At 37.5% G+C, this 17,673-nt stretch overlaps 1 protein-coding gene across 1 annotated transcript in view; it reads left to right on the forward strand.

Annotated features, from left to right (window-relative positions):
• MUC5AC (mucin 5AC, oligomeric mucus/gel-forming) overlaps nucleotides 1–17,673 on the forward strand; it is a 95,443-nt gene that overhangs the window by 17,908 nt on the left and 59,862 nt on the right. Inside the window, exons 9-18 of the mRNA XM_087920992.1 lie at nucleotides 3,668–3,793; nucleotides 4,905–5,022; nucleotides 8,235–8,373; nucleotides 9,475–9,585; nucleotides 10,563–10,632; nucleotides 11,691–11,828; nucleotides 11,914–12,078; nucleotides 13,601–13,695; nucleotides 15,353–15,479; nucleotides 16,515–16,767. Coding sequence (XP_087777118.1) covers nucleotides 3,668–3,793; nucleotides 4,905–5,022; nucleotides 8,235–8,373; nucleotides 9,475–9,585; nucleotides 10,563–10,632; nucleotides 11,691–11,828; nucleotides 11,914–12,078; nucleotides 13,601–13,695; nucleotides 15,353–15,479; nucleotides 16,515–16,767 — 1,342 coding nt within the window. The remainder of the gene's footprint in view (nucleotides 1–3,667; nucleotides 3,794–4,904; nucleotides 5,023–8,234; nucleotides 8,374–9,474; nucleotides 9,586–10,562; nucleotides 10,633–11,690; nucleotides 11,829–11,913; nucleotides 12,079–13,600; nucleotides 13,696–15,352; nucleotides 15,480–16,514; nucleotides 16,768–17,673) is intronic.

The following is a 17,673-nucleotide window of genomic DNA, read 5'->3' on the forward strand; positions in this document are numbered from 1 at the left end:
TGGTTGGTTTACGAATTGTTTTGTGCTTCCATTTCGTAGTCTTCAATTACAATTACATTGTATATGATCTCGTATTTTCGATCCAATATTAAATACATTAGCATCATGATTAATCAATCATTTGACTATACTTTTATTAATTCATGCTTTAGGAAATAATCATATTTTACTTAATTTGTTTTGTGACAATTCATATTATCATCCCAAATCTATTCTAAAATCATTTTGTAGATATAATAAGAAAAGAATACATCTTTATATATTTAGTATTTTCTAAAAGTCTACATATTTTGTTACTATACCTTATTGTCTAACCATTGATAGAATAGATACCAAACTTTATAAAATTGTTTATCATTCTATTCTATTCAGTTTGTTGTCTACAATTCCATTAAAATCTCCCATCATAACTATATTAGCATAGTCCAGTTCAATTATTTTGATATGTAATTTTTTATAAAATTCTTCTTGTTTGTCATTCGGGGCACAGATTGCAATCAGGAGTGTTTTCGTATTATTATCCATTATTTCCACCATTAGTATTCTTCTGTCATCATCAGTATAAACCAATTTCGCTGGAATGGTCTCTTTAATATATAAAACCACTCCTCTTTTCTTGCATTTTGTCAAGGAGGTAAATATTTCCCCTACTTTTGGCTGTATCAACAATTGTTCATATTGCTTTTTAATATGTACTTCTTGTAAGCAGATTATATCAAATTTTAATTTCTCTAATTTATGGAAAGTTTTCCTTCTTTTAATGGCTGAATTAAGTCCATTTATATTAATTGTAATCAATTTTTTCTCTTCCATGGTTATATTTTATAATTAGGTTTGGCAGCTCTCGTGGATCTTGGTCCACGTTGTCCTTTGGCTTCCTCTTTTCCACCTACTGCACCTTCCTTTTTTTCAGTTGTCATTTGGCAGTCCTCTTGGAATTCAATTAGTGAAATTTCTTTTTCTGCCTCTTCCTCTTTCCCTCTGAAAAATTCTATAGAAAATGATTCATCTTTCTCAATTGAATCAATTCTGTATCTCTGTTCTTGCCATGTGAACATTAAACCTTCTGGAATCAACCATCTATAATTCACCTCTTTTTTAAGTAGCAATTTGGTCAAGAATCGGTATTCTCTTCTCATCTCTCTCGCTCTTCTGGGTACTTGTTTCAAAACCACAATCTCCTTATCTTTATATTTCAATGTTTTCTCTCTTGCCACTTGCAATATTTGCGTTTTAATGGCTTTCTTTGTAAATATGATGTGAACTTCTCTTGGTAGGCTATTTCTCATTGCGTATCTTGTGAAGACTCATTAAACCTTATCTATTCCATCTATCATCTTCTCTTCAGTTATTTACAAAGCTTCAGCCAATATTTCTATCATTATCTCAGCTAGATTTTGTCATTTTTCTTCCTCTATGTTTTGGAATCTGAGATAAAATTCTGAACTGTCCATCTCCCATCTCAGCATACCACTTTTATCTTGTTCAACCACAGTTAATCTGGTATCAATGTCTCCAATCTTCTTATCTCTTTGTTTATCTTCTTCAATTTTTAGTAGTCTCTCATCATACTTCATCATCATTTGTTGGATATTCTTGACTTTTTCATCGGTTTTCCCTGTTCTTTGTTCAATGTTCAATGTTCTCTATTCTCTTTTCAATGTTCACTGATCTTGTTTGAATGTTTTGAATTCCATGCATAATCATCTGCACAATCACCTTTTCTTTTTCTTGTTCTTTCTCTTGTCTTCACATTGTCTGTATTGAACGTTGTCCTCCAGATGGTGTAGAGGAGAAAGTAGAAGTTGAAGAATCAGTAGCTGTTAATTTCCTACTCATTTCAAATAATTCAAAATCTTCAGGTTCTTCTAAACCTTAATCCAATTGTGAAGTAACCAATTGCAATTCCAAATAAAAATAGTAGGGAAAAAGAAGCCAAATTGTAATAATAATTAAAAAAGAAAAAAGAATTTCTTCAGGTTCTTGTATACCTTAATCCAATTGATTAGTTAGATAACAATGAAAATTCAAAAATGAAGGAAAAAACCATAAACATACACAAAGGAGAAAAAGTTGTAAAATCCTAAAAAAGACGGAAAAGTGAAGAATAAAAAGCTTTAAAAAAGGAAAAATTCTTCAGGTCCTTCAACACCTTAATCCAATTAAGAGGTCTCAAATATAAAAGGCTGCATAAGAGAAAAAAAAACCCAGAAAGATAAAAAGGAAGAAAAAACCAGTATTGGAGGTAGATGGAAAAACAAAAGTACCAGAAAGGCAAAAAGAGAAAGAGAAAAAAAAAGACTACTCCCTTCAAAAGAAAAGGAAGGGAATCATTAATACTAAAATTTTTCTTTTAAAATAAAAAACAAACATCAAAAATTAACTTCCAAAGACAAGCATAAAGAGAAAAAAAAAGCAAAAACAAGTTTCAAAGAACTAAAAGTCCAAATAGCTATTTCAAAAAGTAAACTGTTGAGGGGGGGTAGCACAGCTTAGGAAAAATCAAGAAAACACACTGCACTTTGTTTAGCTATCTTGTTTTAACACTTTTCTCCAGAAACTTATCACCTTTTCTTTTCCTATAAACTTCAACACCAGACTCCAGGTGTTGATAGAAACCCAGAAGAGCATTTGCAATAATACTCTCCCATGCTCTTCCCTCTATCTTATCAAATAGCAATGTCCTTGAAAAAAAGTCTCAGTTCTTTCTTTCTCAGCTTTGTCTGGTCACAAGAGAAATAGAATATTTCCAAGCCTCTAGTTGGCAGTGTTACAAAGTTTCTTTGCTTTCACTTTCCCTCTCCTTTTGCAAACAAAATGCAATAAGAATTAATTAAAAAAAAAGATATTTAAAAAGAAAAGAAATAACTAAAAGGAGACTCTAGCCTAAAATGGTTACAAAATCAAAAAGGAGAAAAAAAATAGATGGAAAAGAAAAAAACCAGTTCAGTTTCAAAATATAAAATCATGTATAGAAAATCCAGCAATGAGGAAAAAAACATTACTTTGACATTCCTGTTTAAAATCGCTGCTTAATCACTTCTCTCAAAACTTCTAAAGATTCTTTCTTTTCCTTAGGGTGTCCTTTCAAATCTTAGAATAAAGAAAAAGTTCTCACCAAACCGGCACACTCTCTCTTTCTGTTCTCTTCTGTTTCGGAGCTGTCCCAACTTCAGCAGCTTTAATGGCTGCCTCTTTGCCTCTGGCAAGAAGAGCTTCTCCTGGATCTACCAGGGATTTTGCGATGTCCCTGGGATCAACAGGATGCGCTCTTTACATTCACCATCTCTTTGGGATGGTTTAAATCCATTTGGATCGTCCAGGAGCAAAGATATCGGCAGTGATCTCAGACCTCCAAGATCGCATGCTGTATCGTCGCAATGCCAGGTCCGCCCCCAATAAAAATTTATATATATATATATATATATATATATATATATATATATATATGCATTACCATGTTTCCCCTTGCCTTTCTGTACAACACATCTTCTTTTTTCCAGACTGATGATAAACTCAGCTTCTTAATATTTGCTTCCCAGAAATTGGTTCCCTCTGAGGATTAAAATATATTGCCAACATTCTGCTTAAGCATTTTTATCTCCAGAGAGAGGAAAAAAAGTATAAATGGGGTTTCTAATGTCTCATTGTTCATTTCTATTTTCAGCCAAGTCTTGTCCTTTCAACATGCAGCATCGAGAATGTGGATCCCCTTGTTTTGACACTTGTACCAATTTTGAGCAGTCCCAGTTATGTGAAGATCACTGTATAGATGGTTGTTTCTGTCCCCCCGGTAAGTCAGTATCCATGCTCAATTGTTTATAGACTTGCCTGGTGGAAGTATCTTTTGGTATTAAAAAAAGAAGTATCTTCTTCGTTATAGAAGTCGCTACATGGAATTTCATTCCAGATAGCATGGAAAGGAAAACAAGTTTGCAATAAAGTGTTTGCTCTTCTCTGACATGTGTAAAAAATGTGATATTTCAGTGCTCTTGCAGGAAGGACCATTTAAAGGATAAAAATAAAACACCTTTTTTGTCTTCGGTATGAATAGTTGACTTTCATTTGATTGGATTTGAAGCATTGTAAAGGTAATGTACATAAAAGGCATTTGGGGAGAAAAGAAAATTAAAATTGTTTGAATTCTAAACAGATATTGATTTATTTATATATCTGAAGATAAAACAAACTTTTGTGCTGGATGTTTTGTAGTTTAATTTTAATTCTGTTTCTTGATCTACAATTGTATTGAATTTACAAAATAGAATTGACTTGATTTAACAGATCAAGGAAATTGGCTGAGTGCTAGAGTGAAATTAAATCTGCTCAAGAAGAACAACTTTATGTGTATTTTCTTGCTAGAATTTACTACACGGCAGCATAAAAATCTGGTTCACCCTCATAAAAATATTTTTACCTTGTACTTTTGTCTTGATGCTGGCTTTTATGAACATGGTAGAGATTTGTTTCTTTAACAGCTTTCCATAAACCACTTTTATAGCAATTAAGGGCAAAATTCCATGAGATACTACTGATAGGGAGGGAAGGAGGGAGTATTTTCATCAGAAATACTGCATCTATAAATCTGATGGTGTAGAGGAAAAGCTTTATAAAGAGTGGTTTTTTATTAAGATCATGGCTTCTTTTTCCACACACCATGGTTTCCAGTGAAAACCAGCTGATTCATGGTTGCCTTAACATCAGAACATGCTTCGGTGTCATCTGAAACCCTGCTCCAGATATGGAAATAGTTCAGGTGCTTTCCTGTATTGAAGGAAAAATATAACACATTATACTGATGACAAGAGTCAAGGAGATTTATTACTGGGAATGATATAATGTATTCATACTTCTTAAAAATAGAAATGAGCATGAATAACATATATTGGTTATTTTTTGTTTAGGCACTGTGTTTGATGACATTAACAATTCTGGCTGCATCCCCAGTTCAGATTGTTACTGCACTTACAATGGGGATTCTTATGCTCCTGGTACTTCTTTTTCCTCCCAATGTATTTCATGGTGAGAATAATAATATTCTGTGATTTAATAATGTTTTATTAGTGATGGAAAGAGGAAGATGCATATTATTTGATAAATTGGCTTGTTAGGAATAAACTGGGCACAACTAATAATGCTAAGAATGTCACAAGATTGTGAAATAATGTTTAATTACACACATAAAGGGATTTCTTTTTTGAACATGAATTCCTTGTTGCTTTGCATGCTGTTATTTCTGAATCCATGTACAAATCAGGAGTGGGATTCTACCAGTTTGCACCTATTCACTAGAACCGGTTGTTAACATTCTAAGCAGTTCGGAGAACTGGTTGTTAGAAGAAATTACTGGCCTAATCCTGTAAGGAAGGCAGGAAAGAAACATTCTGGTCTTGCTTACAGAAACTGCCTCTCCGTTAACCCTTATTACCCTTATTAACCCTTATCCTTGGCAGGACTAGCCTTCCTGTCTCAGGAATGTCTCTGGAGTTTCCCTTCCTTTGCTGGTACTTTGCTTGTGTGGAGTGACCATTCAAAGTTACAATGGCACTGAAAAAAGTTATTTATGACAATTTTTCACACTCACAACTGTTGCAGCATCCCCACAGTCATGAGAGGCCAGGTGAGGAGATGTGTGCCTTGATGTGAGTGATACTGAGTTGGCCACACCCAGCCAATAACATGACCACCAAGCCACATCCACCTAATCACATGACTACCAAGGGACGCCCACAAACTAAGCTACACCCACAGAACCGGTTGTTAAAAAAGTTTAATCCTACCCCTGCTACAAATTCTTGCCGTGTGGATGCACAAAAATAGCTCTTTATTACAAAAGAGTTTTTCACAAAGTTGAAAAATATAGTAATTTTTTTAAAAAATTGATTCATTTTTCTTCAAAAATTAAAAGCTTGACAAATTATAGATATCAATAAATCTATAGGCACATTTTGACTGTAGAACGGTTCATTATGAAATTTAGTTAATTTAAGAATTTCCCATCTCCAGCTGATTCTGGTTGGCTCACATATTGCCATATCAATTCAATATATACCAAATATTTAGGCATTAATAAGAATGTACCCAACAAGGGACTCACTCTATCTTAATCAAAGGCCTGGGAAACACATTGTTAGAAATATCATAATTCTATTCGATTTACATGGTGGCAAGCAAATACTTCCAAATAGTTTCTTGAACCTGGGGTGTCTTAAAAAGCTCATCATGTATTGTGTAAATAGGCAAATAACTGAAAATCAGGTCTGCTGATCTCTTTGGCTGCTCTTCATCAGGCATGCATATAGTTGACTGCATTCATTGTTAGTGATGATAAGACCTATTATTACTTTATATGACTTGAAAAACATTTCTGAAGATGTTCATTTGCCAAAAGAAGCAAACCCCAGTTGAATGCATTTTTCATTTTTTCTCCATTCCTACATTAGTTTTCCCCAAATGTGCTTTGCCTCCTCCTTCTAGAGGAGGTCCTCTAGAAAGGTTTTGAAGAGGAAAACCATGAGGAGAAGGCACATAATAGGAAATCCCATTGCATGATACTCTGTTTATATGACATTGATGATATTTCTGAGCATTTAACCTAGAACAGGGGTGTCAAACTCAAGGCCCGGAGTCCAGATCTATCCTGCAGAGTGATTAGATCTGGCACACAATGCCTCCCTGGAAACAGTGAAGGACCAGCCTATGGTGCCTCTGCCAGAAAAAATGGAGCCCGGGAGGGCCGTGTGTGGCTCTCCCAAGCTCTGTTTTCGGTTGCATTGGCTTCCTGCAATGCTCTGCCAGCAAAAACAAAGTTCAGTTTTCACTGGCAGAGCACTTGAGCAGTGGTGGCCTTCAATTGGTTCACACTGGATCAGGTAGCAAGGATTTGACATGGGTCGCCAAACTGGTAGTAAGTTCTGGCTGGCCATGCCCCCAACACAGTCACCTGGTCGCCACTGGCTTACTTGCCCTGCCCATCTGATGCTCGCTCACCCTGCCCACCTGCCACTCACCACTTAAGGTATTTCTTTTTCTCCCTTGCTGACAATCAGCTGTTCATACTATCAGCTGTGCCAGGATTCCTCTTGCTGAGGCCCAGGAAGGCAAAAAATGGAGGGAGGGGCTCACCCCCCCTTCCATTTTTTGCCTGCCTGAGCCCCAGTGGAGCCTTCTGGGAGCAAAAACGCTCCCCACAGAGGCTCCTCTGAGACCAGGAAGGTCCCAAAATGGAGCGTGGAGGGGTATTGTGTGCCCCTCCCATGCTGTTTTTTTGTTTCTTCCTGAGCCCCAGATGAGCCTTCTGGAAGCAAAAAGCCCCCCCACCGAGACTCCTCTGAGGCCCAGAAGGCCTTAAAAATGGGTGGGAGTGGCTGAAAAAAAGCAAGAAAGCCACATCCACCCAGTTACATGGCCATGCCCACCAAGCCATTCCCACCAAGCCATGCCCACAGAACCAATAGTAAAATTTTTTTGAATCCCACCACTGCACTTGAGCCACCACAGGTGCCTCCTACATGAGTCACATTGAGGTAGCCATGTCCACCCTGACCCCACCAAAATGCCCCCCCCCTCCGTGGTCAAACACAACCCTGATGCAGCCCTCAATGAAATCGAGTTTGACACCCCAGAACTAAAATGTAGCCTATAAAATTCTGCAAAATGCTGTAATGCCATGGCAGAGATACAAAATAGGTGGGCATAAGTAGCCTCTGTTTTCAGAGATGATTATCTATAACCACATCTTTTAAAGTTTAAAAATTCATCAATCTTCCTTCAGATGCTAAATGCTACTGTGTCTCATTTATCAAAGGCTGGAAGACTATTATTGTCAGCAATCATATACTGAAGAAAAAGCTTCTATAAATTATAGCAAACATCCAGAGAATGTTCTAGAATTTAAAAACTGGAGTATATTTGTCATTCAAATCCATGATGTGGAATTTGGATAAGGATTGAGGAAAACTGGGTATTCTATTAATACAAGCCTAATTTGGCTGACCAATAGGCTTCTTTAATTAGAAAACTCCAAATACATTAATTTCTTTATCAAATGAAACAGGATTTTTAAAGTATCCTCTCTTGTATACAAATACTTCCTTCAGGATTATAGGAGTTGCTTTACTTGAAAACATGAGAATATGCATAGTACAACAACCAACCTTTTTATTATAAGGATTGCTCTACTTTTTGTTTAATAATTTGTTGGTAATATCATCCTCTTCCTCTTTTTACTTCAGTTCATGCACTGGGGGACAGTGGACTTGCATCAGCCTTTCATGTCCTGGAGTATGTTCTGTTGAAGGTGGCTCCCATATCACCAGTTTTGATGAGAAACACTATTCCTTTTTTGGGGACTGTAGCTATATGCTCACTAAGGTAATCTGCATGGACTAATCTGCACATGGCTACCTGATTAGATTGATGGACTTTGGAGAGACTTCCTATTCTTTAACATCAACACTGTAGTTTAAAGTTCCTGTTAAAGGCCAATTCTAAAGAAGAATTCTAAAGAATTGTACCAATTCTAAAGAAGAGACCCAAACCATAGGTCCTGTCCACATGATTGTGATAATACAGTCTCCAACTATGTGGGGTTGTCACACCAAAAACAAGGACCTCCCCCCCATGCATTATTGCTACTAGGAGTAGTTCATCCTTTCTACCAATCTATGAATTATCACATATTTTTATTCATATCAATTGAAATAAGGCTCCCTTCTTCTTGATTACACTTGAAATTGGTGCTTGGGATAATTGAATCTTTTCATCATCAAAAGTTTACAAAAAAAGATTATAATTATTCCAATGTTATCATCAGACATTATGAAATCCTCAACCACAGTTCTGATTTCTGGTATTTCGGGGATAGGTCAATACATGTCTAATGGCTCCCCCTTTTTTTATTTGTTAAATTGTGATGTTTTGTTCAAAGGAGAGGGAAAAAAACATAAATTGCAACTTTTAAAGTACTTCATTCTTTTAATTGTGGGAAGGAAAGTCTGACCTACAAAAAAATAGTCAGGTGATTTTATTCTTATTGTTTTAAAAGACAGGCAGCATGGTGTCTCAGTGGTTAAGACACTGGCTGGTTAGCTGGAAAGCTGACAGCCCATGTTCAAGACCCTGAGTGCCATGTGACAGGGCGAGTTCCCAACCTCACTCCAGCTCCTGCCAACCTAGCAGTTTGAAAATAGGCAAATGTCAGTTAATAAATAGGTACCACTTAGTTGGGAGGGTAACAGTGCTCAGTAATGTCATGTTGGCCACATGACTGCAGAAATATCTTCGGACAGCACTGGCTCAATGGCCTTGACACAGAATAAGCACTTCCCTCTATACTTGGCAACAATTAGCAGAGTATAATCTTTCATAGACCCCTTTACCTTTCTTTAAAAAAAATTAAAAGTGTCACTAGTTTAGAAGGGATATGATAGGTTCAGACAATGCAAACTATTAATACTCTTTTTTTCCCCCCAGCTCTGTGATAGCAATACCTTTGCTGTTCTGGGAGAAATTCAAAAGTGTGGCATGACAGAAACTGAGACATGCCTGAAAGGATTAGCTATAAGCACTGATGGAGGACAGACAGTAAGTGTGAAGAACAAGAATGGATGAGAAGCATGCTCCCTCAATAGTTTTAGGAACATTTTTTTTTTCAACAGATCCAGTGAGAAATAGATTTAGTTTGCATGCAAAAATTTGTTCTCAGTTGAGCTCTTGATATTAATGTTAAAGTTATACCAGAAATATGGAGTAAAATGTTGACTTTCCAATTACAAACAACACGTGAAGTTCATTTTCTTTGCACAATGTTCTGTTCATTGTTTTTTTTTACAGGGGATCCAGGTTCTGGAGTGTTTTTTCTTTTAATGCAGTATTTCAGTATCACTTTTCACCAACTACCCTGGCTCCAAAGTTTATTTCCTTCAAACTTCTTGCCTTCAGTATTGATTTCTCCACTTCACTTTCCTATTCCTCTTTTCCTTGTTTCTATTCTCTTTTCCTGTTTTTTTTTCCTTTTCTCACATTTTTGTTCTTATTCCCTAGTTTAAGCTATCTTCCTGCTGGAATCTAGCTCTTGGCCCTCACTTTCTCTATTTCTTTTTGTACCTATCTTCAAATTTGCCTTACAAAATTTCTCCATGGCACAGGAATTCTCTGGACATGAGTCTCTGAAAAAATCTCAGAAAAATATTTATCCCATCCTACATAAAACCTGTTCCAAATATTTCAGCACTTTTATTTTTGGTACACTAACTTCATTCAACCAGTTATTGTCAGAAACTTCATTCCAACAAATGAAATATGATATAGATTCTTTATACAGATATCTTGTGTTAAAAAAATGTACTTAGGAAAAAAAACAAGAGTGTATTTCTTAAAAGAGTTAATGAAAACTAGTATGACGGAAGGAAAGGAAATTGGTTTCTTGTTTTAATGTATTGCTGTATGTTGCTTTGAGTCATTGTGTGTGAGTTGGACATATGTATTTGCTTAATAAATACTGCAGTAAAGACATATTTTCTCAGTTTGCTTGCTCTAATCTGTCATTTTTCACTACCCAGGTGATTGTGATCAAGTCTAATGGAGCTGTATATGTGAATATGATTCTCACTCAGCTGCCTATCTCAGCATGTGAGTTCTTTGCTATTTATATTCTAGAATAGAGGTGTCAAACTTAAGGCCTGGGGGCCAAATTCGGCCCATGAGGTGCTTAGATATGGCCCACAGGCCCACCCTGGAAACAGCGAAGGACCGGTCTGCGGTGCCTCTGCCAGTGAAAAGGGAGCTTGGGAGGACTGTGCATGGTCTTCCCAGGCTCCATTTTGGGCCGCAATGACCTCCTGCAATCCTTTTCCAATGAAAATAGAGCTCAGGGAGGCTGTGTGGCCCTCCTGATCTCCGTTTTTGCTGACAGCAGGGCGGCAGGAGGCCATCGTGGCCGAAAACAGAGCCTCGATGAGTGAGATCAAGCTGGCCATGCCCACCCTGGCCATGCCCCCCACCGACTCATGAGGTCAAACACAATTCTGATGCAACCCTCAATGAAATTGAGTTTGACACCACCCGTTTTAGTACTTTACACAATTTAAGGATTGATCTCTTGTCCCTGGAATTTATTTGAAATTCTGCAAAATGTCTAGGTGTATGAATAAAATAATACCTCATCATTTGACAATGATGGAAGAAAGAACTGAATATTGTTAAAAGTCCAGTTTAGAACAGGAAAAGATAGATACAAATGTGTTACCAAAATGGAGTGGAGAGGAGTGGAGTAGAATTCTTTATTGGCCAAGTGCTATTGGATATAATATTATTATAATATTATATATTGTAATATAGTATATAATATAACATTATAATATATAATACAATATTATAATATGTAATATATAGATATAGATATAATATTAGACTTTTCTTTTGAAGTAGGTACTAATTTATTGATCACAAGTAATTGCTAATTATGTTAATAAGAAATGTTAATCCTAAGAGTTATTAGGTTATATTTGTATCAGTTAATGATTGAGATGCAAAGTCTAAGCTGTGTCAGTATCGTGCAAAGCCCATGTATACATCTCTTCGCTTGTGCTGCAGCAACAATAACAGTTGCAAGATTCGTCCCCTTGGTGGCAAATAAAATGTATGCTTTCATTTGAAAACTATTTCATTGTATGGTTTTGTTTCTACAGCCAATGTCACCATCTTCAACCCTACCTCATTCTTCACTGTGGTCGATACAAAATTTGGATTCCAGCTGGTGGTACAATTTATCCCTACGATGCAGCTGTTTATATACATGGACCCAAGCCACAAAGGGCAGACATGTGGTAAGTGAATCAATGAGTCATTCTCACTACACGGAAGCAGAGTGTTACAATAATAATGGATTGATGTCTTTAATCTTTGTTTCAGGCCTCTGTGGAAATTTCAATGGCATCCAAACAGATGACTTTAAAGCTATCAGTGGGGTGACAGAAGGAACCCCTGCTGCCTTTGCTAATACCTGGAAAACACAGGCAGACTGCCCCAACATCAAAAATATATTTGAAAACCCCTGTACTCTCAGTATAGAAAATGGTATGTATATTTTGTTTGCTGTTCTTCTCCTGGGCACTCTTCTCTGACTTATTTCTCTCTGAAATAAGATGAAGAGCCTCAGTGGTGCAGTGGTTAGAGTGCAGTACTGCAGGCTACTTCTGCTGACAGCCAGCTGCCTGCAATTTGGCATATCCAACCTCACCAGGCTCAACATTGAGTCAGCCTTCCATCCTACCAAGGTGGGTAAAATGATGGCCCAAATTGTTGAGGGCAAGAGGTTGACTCTGCAAACCACTTAGAGAGAGCTGTAAAGCACTATAAAGTGGCATATAAGTCTAAGTGCTATTGCTACTGTTTCTAGAATTCACAGAAAGCATGGCTGTCCTAGAAACATCTTTAAAAAGAAGTCCTGTTAAAAAAAATCTAGAAACACATCTAGCATTGTGTTTAAAAAATATAAAAACCCAGATGGACTGAAATAGTCAACTGTTCTGGGGTTAAACTTTCTTGTGTCTAGAATTCTCAGGACATAAAGTTCATCTTCACAATGCACAATAATAAGAATTATCATTATTATCTACATTTACATGTCCTGCTTTTCCTCCAAGGAGACTAGAACAACATTCATGCTTTATTTCTTCTCATTTTCTTCAGAAAAGAGTCTTGTAAAGGAAATGAGACTGATTTGGGACTACTGTAGACTTTCCTCTACAATGCCTCCCCCCAAATAAATAAAAACAGTGACATGTATAGTCACATGAAAACATGTCAGCAGAAAATGAAAAAATCTATAATGTACCCAAAGATGACAGAACCAGGGATGGGCTTCAAAAAAATTAGCAATGGGTTTTCTACCCGGTTGCTGGGTGGGCATGGCCATGGTGGACATGGCCTAGTTGGCCTCCTGCATCATGGTGGGGGGCGTTTTTGCCCTCCCTGGGCTCCAGAGGCTTTCCTCGAGCCTCCAGGAGGGCAAAAATGGCCTCCCCGGGCTCTGTAGGCTCTTTGGAAGACAGAAACGGGCCCATTTTTGCCCTTCCTGAACTTTCAGGAGGCTCATTTTTCACCAAATTTTCACATACGCCCTGCACTTACCTGCATCCAAAATGGGCCGCGTGGGGCCTGGGGTTGGTTGGGTGGGTAGGCAGAGCCAGCCAAGAAGCGAGATTTGAGGGTTCGCCGAACTGCACAGAATCTAAGCTAGGGGCTCTCCTGAAAGTCCCAGCAGCCCACCCGTAGAGAGAATGCAGCTGTTTTGCCTGGTTTAAATTGTATTTTTGTGCAGCACAAAACTGTTTTACTAAGGGTTTAGAATTAAAATTAAAACCATGTTCCACAGCATGTACGGTGTCAGATTATGATGACAAAATGGCAAGTGTGGTTGGGAAATCAAAGCCCCACCCCTGTTGGTGCTAATGCAGTGAATGGGAAACTTAGTAAAAAGGAATGGAGCCTTGATTACTCTAATGTGCTTGTCAGTTTGATATAATTGATCATTGCTGCTGATGTAGACAGAGGATGCATAACAAAAAACGACACCCCATTTATCTCTGTTTTACAGAAAAATATGCTTTACACTGGTGCGGATTGCTGACTGACACAAAGGGACCTTTTCAGAAATGCCACTCAGTAGTAAACCCAGATATTTACCATACTGTGAGTAGTTATTTCTCTTCCATTGAAATGCCAAGAAGAATCTAAAGATGGGAAGAAATGCATTGCCAAAAACAGAGAAGCCACTTAAGATTTTAATTGGTCTTTTGTTGAGCTTTCTATGTATTGGTTTTTTTTCACTCTTCACTCTTTTTTTTTCACATTTTGTAATCCAATCAATATATTTCTCATTTTATATAGCACACCAGAACCTCTACCTAATCAATAGTTAACAGTCAAATGTTAGTATGAAATATTAATTGGTATATATAAATGGAAAGGGACAAAATGGCACAGTGGCTAAGACACTGAGCTTGTCAATCAGAAAGCTTGGCAGTTTGGCGGTTCGAATCCCTAGCATCGTGTAATGGAGTGAGCTCCCATTACTTGTCCCAGCTTCTGCTAACCTAGCAGTTCGAAAGCATGTAAAAATGCAAGTAGAAAAATAGGGACCACTTTGGTGAGAAGGTAACAGCGTTCCGTGCGCCTTCAGCATTTAGTCATGCCAGCCACATGACCACGGAGATGTCTTCGGACAGTGCTGGCTCTTTGGCTTTGTAATGGAGCTTAGCACTGCCCCCTAGAGCCAAAAATGACTAGCACATATGTGCGAGGGGAACCTTTACCTTTACCTTATATATAAATGGAATATATATTTCCATTCTGGTGTTAGGTCTTAATTGGAGATGTCAAATAATTTTTAAGTTGTTCTAAATATCTTGCATTTCCTTGACTATTATGTGATTCAAAACATTATTATCCTTCCTGTGTTTCAGATCTTGTAATATAGTTTATGGTTTAAATTTGCATAAGTGTACACAGAGACTGGGGAAAGTTGTATACAAGCAAAATATATTAGGAAAACTCAATTAAAATATAAACTGTACATTAGAAAAATGCACATTCTAAATTAAGATGTGAACAAAATTCATATGTTAAGTCAAGTTGTATAAAACAGTCAATGTAAATTTTTTGTAATGTTTACGAAAAAATGTAGAAAATGTAAAAGGAAAGAAATTTTAATGAGCTGGATTTAGAAGGAGACCTTCATTTCCAGTGTGAACTCTAAGTTTACTTTACTGATTTATCGTACCTGAAGTATATGGCTATTCACTTTGCAGGATGCCATAATTCATGGCAATACCTTGCTCCCTGAAAGCTAATAAACTGTTACATATTTATATACTGAAAGAACCCAACTGACTAGTATATGACACACAGCTTAGATGAAAGCCGAAAAAAGACTTCCAATGCAATCTCTCCAAGTTGCTCATGATTTTTGAAAGGCCAGGCTAAAGCAAAATTACAGAAGTGGTGACTCTTCAGATATTACTGCCTACAGCAGGGGTGTCAAACTCACATTGTCATGACAGCGTCACGTGATGTCTCATGATGTTTTTCCCGTTTGCTAAACTGGGTATGGGCATGGCCAGCGTGTGATGCATCCAGCCCCTGGGCCACGAGTTTGACAGCCCTGGCCTATACCTTCTAGTAGCCCGATAGGAAGAGAGGCTGGCTGACGTATATAGATTAACAGAGTTGGAAGAGACCTTCATTCAGCGATATCTGAAAGATCCAAGGATTGCAACCCAGATATAAAGGGAAATATCTCGGAAGGAAGGTGAAGTTTGGTTAATCCAAAGGTCCTTTGTTTTTCTAGAACTGCATGTTTGACACTTGTAACTGTGAAAAGAGTGAAGACTGCATGTGTGCTGCCCTTTCAGCTTATGTCAGGGCCTGTGCTGCTAAAGGAGTATTGCTAAGTGGATGGAGGACTATTGTCTGTGGTAAGTTTAGAATAACAAACAAAAAAGAGAACCAACTTAGTACTAAGGAGAAATTTCCTGACAGAACAATTAATCAGTGGAATGGCTTCCCTTATGAAGTTATGGGTGCTTCATCACTGATGGTTTTTAAGGAGAGGTTGGGCAGCCATTTGTCTGGTATGGTACAGGATCTCTAGAAGACCACCAACGTCGCTTCCAACTGTTATTCTTACTGTCCCTACTTGCTTTTAACACAATTAAAATGCTCCTGAAGGGTCCCAGACCATTGGAAGCTGTCTTATTTTTCAGAGAAGAGGAAAAAATATATATGTTAGAAAATGAGTAGACTTAAAAAAAATAACTTCAAAATTAGCATGAATAAAACTTTTATTACGTTTATTTTAAAATATGTTTGCATGTGCAAGCCTTGCATGCCTCAAGTTTGCATGTGCAAACTTCTCATGCCTCATATCTTGTGGGTAGAGTTGCTTTAACTCTAGCCACTTATTATTATTATCATTATTATTATTATTATTATTATTATTATTATTATTATTATTATCATTATCATTATTATCATTATTATTATTATTACTATTACCGAACTTTTACTGGACTCCTATTGCTTTTCAACAGCTGAAATTTGCTCTCTCCTTCCAAGGCATCTAGTGGTTTACATGCCCACCAGCCTTTTGCATTCAGCATCCTGTTCTCAGTTTCTTTAGGCTTTATAGGTTGATGCCCAGTATTTTAATTGGACTAGTGCAGTTCTTTCAACAATTACTGTATATGACAATGGCCATCTTCACTGGTCGGGAACTTTTCTTTTATGAGCTTTATTTTGGGGGCTTGCAGAACATGTTTTGATGTTTGGAGATATTTGGAGAAGCAGATATTTGGAGAGTCCCCCCATCACCTTTTCTGAGAGAGGGGCAGAGGCAAAGACAGCAGCAGAGGCAGAGAGACAGAGAAAGAGCCATTGCAACTTGTTGTGTGTAGGAATTTCTAGTCATAATTGCTAATAAATCAATTATTTTTCCTTTTTCTCTTCTCAAGCCAAATTCCAAATTTGTCCTGAAACCTGGAGCTATCATTACAACATTGGGACCTGTCAAGCCACCTGCAGAGCTCTCAGTGAGGTTGATGTCACCTGCAAAATCAAGTTCCCTCCAGTAGATGGATGCACCTGTGAAGAAGGGACATACCTCGATGACAGTGGCAAATGCGTGCCTGCTTCTAAGTGCCCTTGTTACCACAAAGGATCTGCCATTCCATCTGGACAGGTGGTTCATGACAATGGCATCATGTGGTGAGAGACTTGAAATAAACATAATGGTAGAAAGAGAGAAGTAGCAGAAAGCCATGGAACAAAACTATAGGGGAAAGCAACCTTGCTTGTGAGCTGACAGTTCAGGACCACAAATGCTTTTGCAAAGTCACTTCATTTACTAGAATAAATAAAACTTCAAATCTAGTGTACTGCTGTTATTTTATTGTACTTCTTACACTGAGCTGAGTTTTTAAAGATGGAATGGAAGTACCTGTTGATTCATTTTGTAATATCTTGTAGTATTTTCATTTTTTTCCCCACATTTGGGCATTAAAAGATAGTTCTAAATGATCAAATCTGTCTGATTTGAAAACCCAAGCCTTTTGGGAGACAGAAGAATGAAAACTTATTATTTTTGAAAAGAGGCTAGCAAAAAAATAGAACTGGGCTTAATCAGTAAAGGATTCACTTTTTTATTGTTTGAATTATGCTAGGTCAAAAGTAAGGTGGTAAAAGTCAGGGAAGTTAACAATAATACAGTTGACCTGTATGAATTTGTGGCCCACCCATTTCTGATAGAAGTGCTTCAAATATCCATAGGAAAGGACCAGTAGTGGGTGCTACCCTAGTCGCTACCGGTACAGTGGGTGATCATGTGTGCATGCATGTACGCACCTAACAAGCCAATCAGCTGAGAGGATGAAGAAATGAAAAGCTAGGAGTGACCCTCCTACCCTCCCATGCGCTTTTGGGTCTTTTGTCTTCTCAGCTGATTGTCAGAAGCTTTTTTTTCCTCCTCTCAGCTGATTGGAGGCTTTTTTTTCCTACCGGTTCGGAACCGGTCGTGATTTTTACTACTGGTTCGGTTGAACCAGGCCGAACCAGTAGCATACCACCCTGGAAAGAAGTCTAAGTAACAGATCTTCTGATTTCTAACAAAGACAT

The sequence above is a fragment of the Pseudonaja textilis genome, chromosome 1, assembly GCF_049901715.1.
Source record: "Pseudonaja textilis isolate UNSWEBS1 chromosome 1, rPseTex1.2, whole genome shotgun sequence".
In the NCBI taxonomy this organism is placed as follows: Eukaryota; Metazoa; Chordata; class Lepidosauria; order Squamata; family Elapidae; genus Pseudonaja; species Pseudonaja textilis.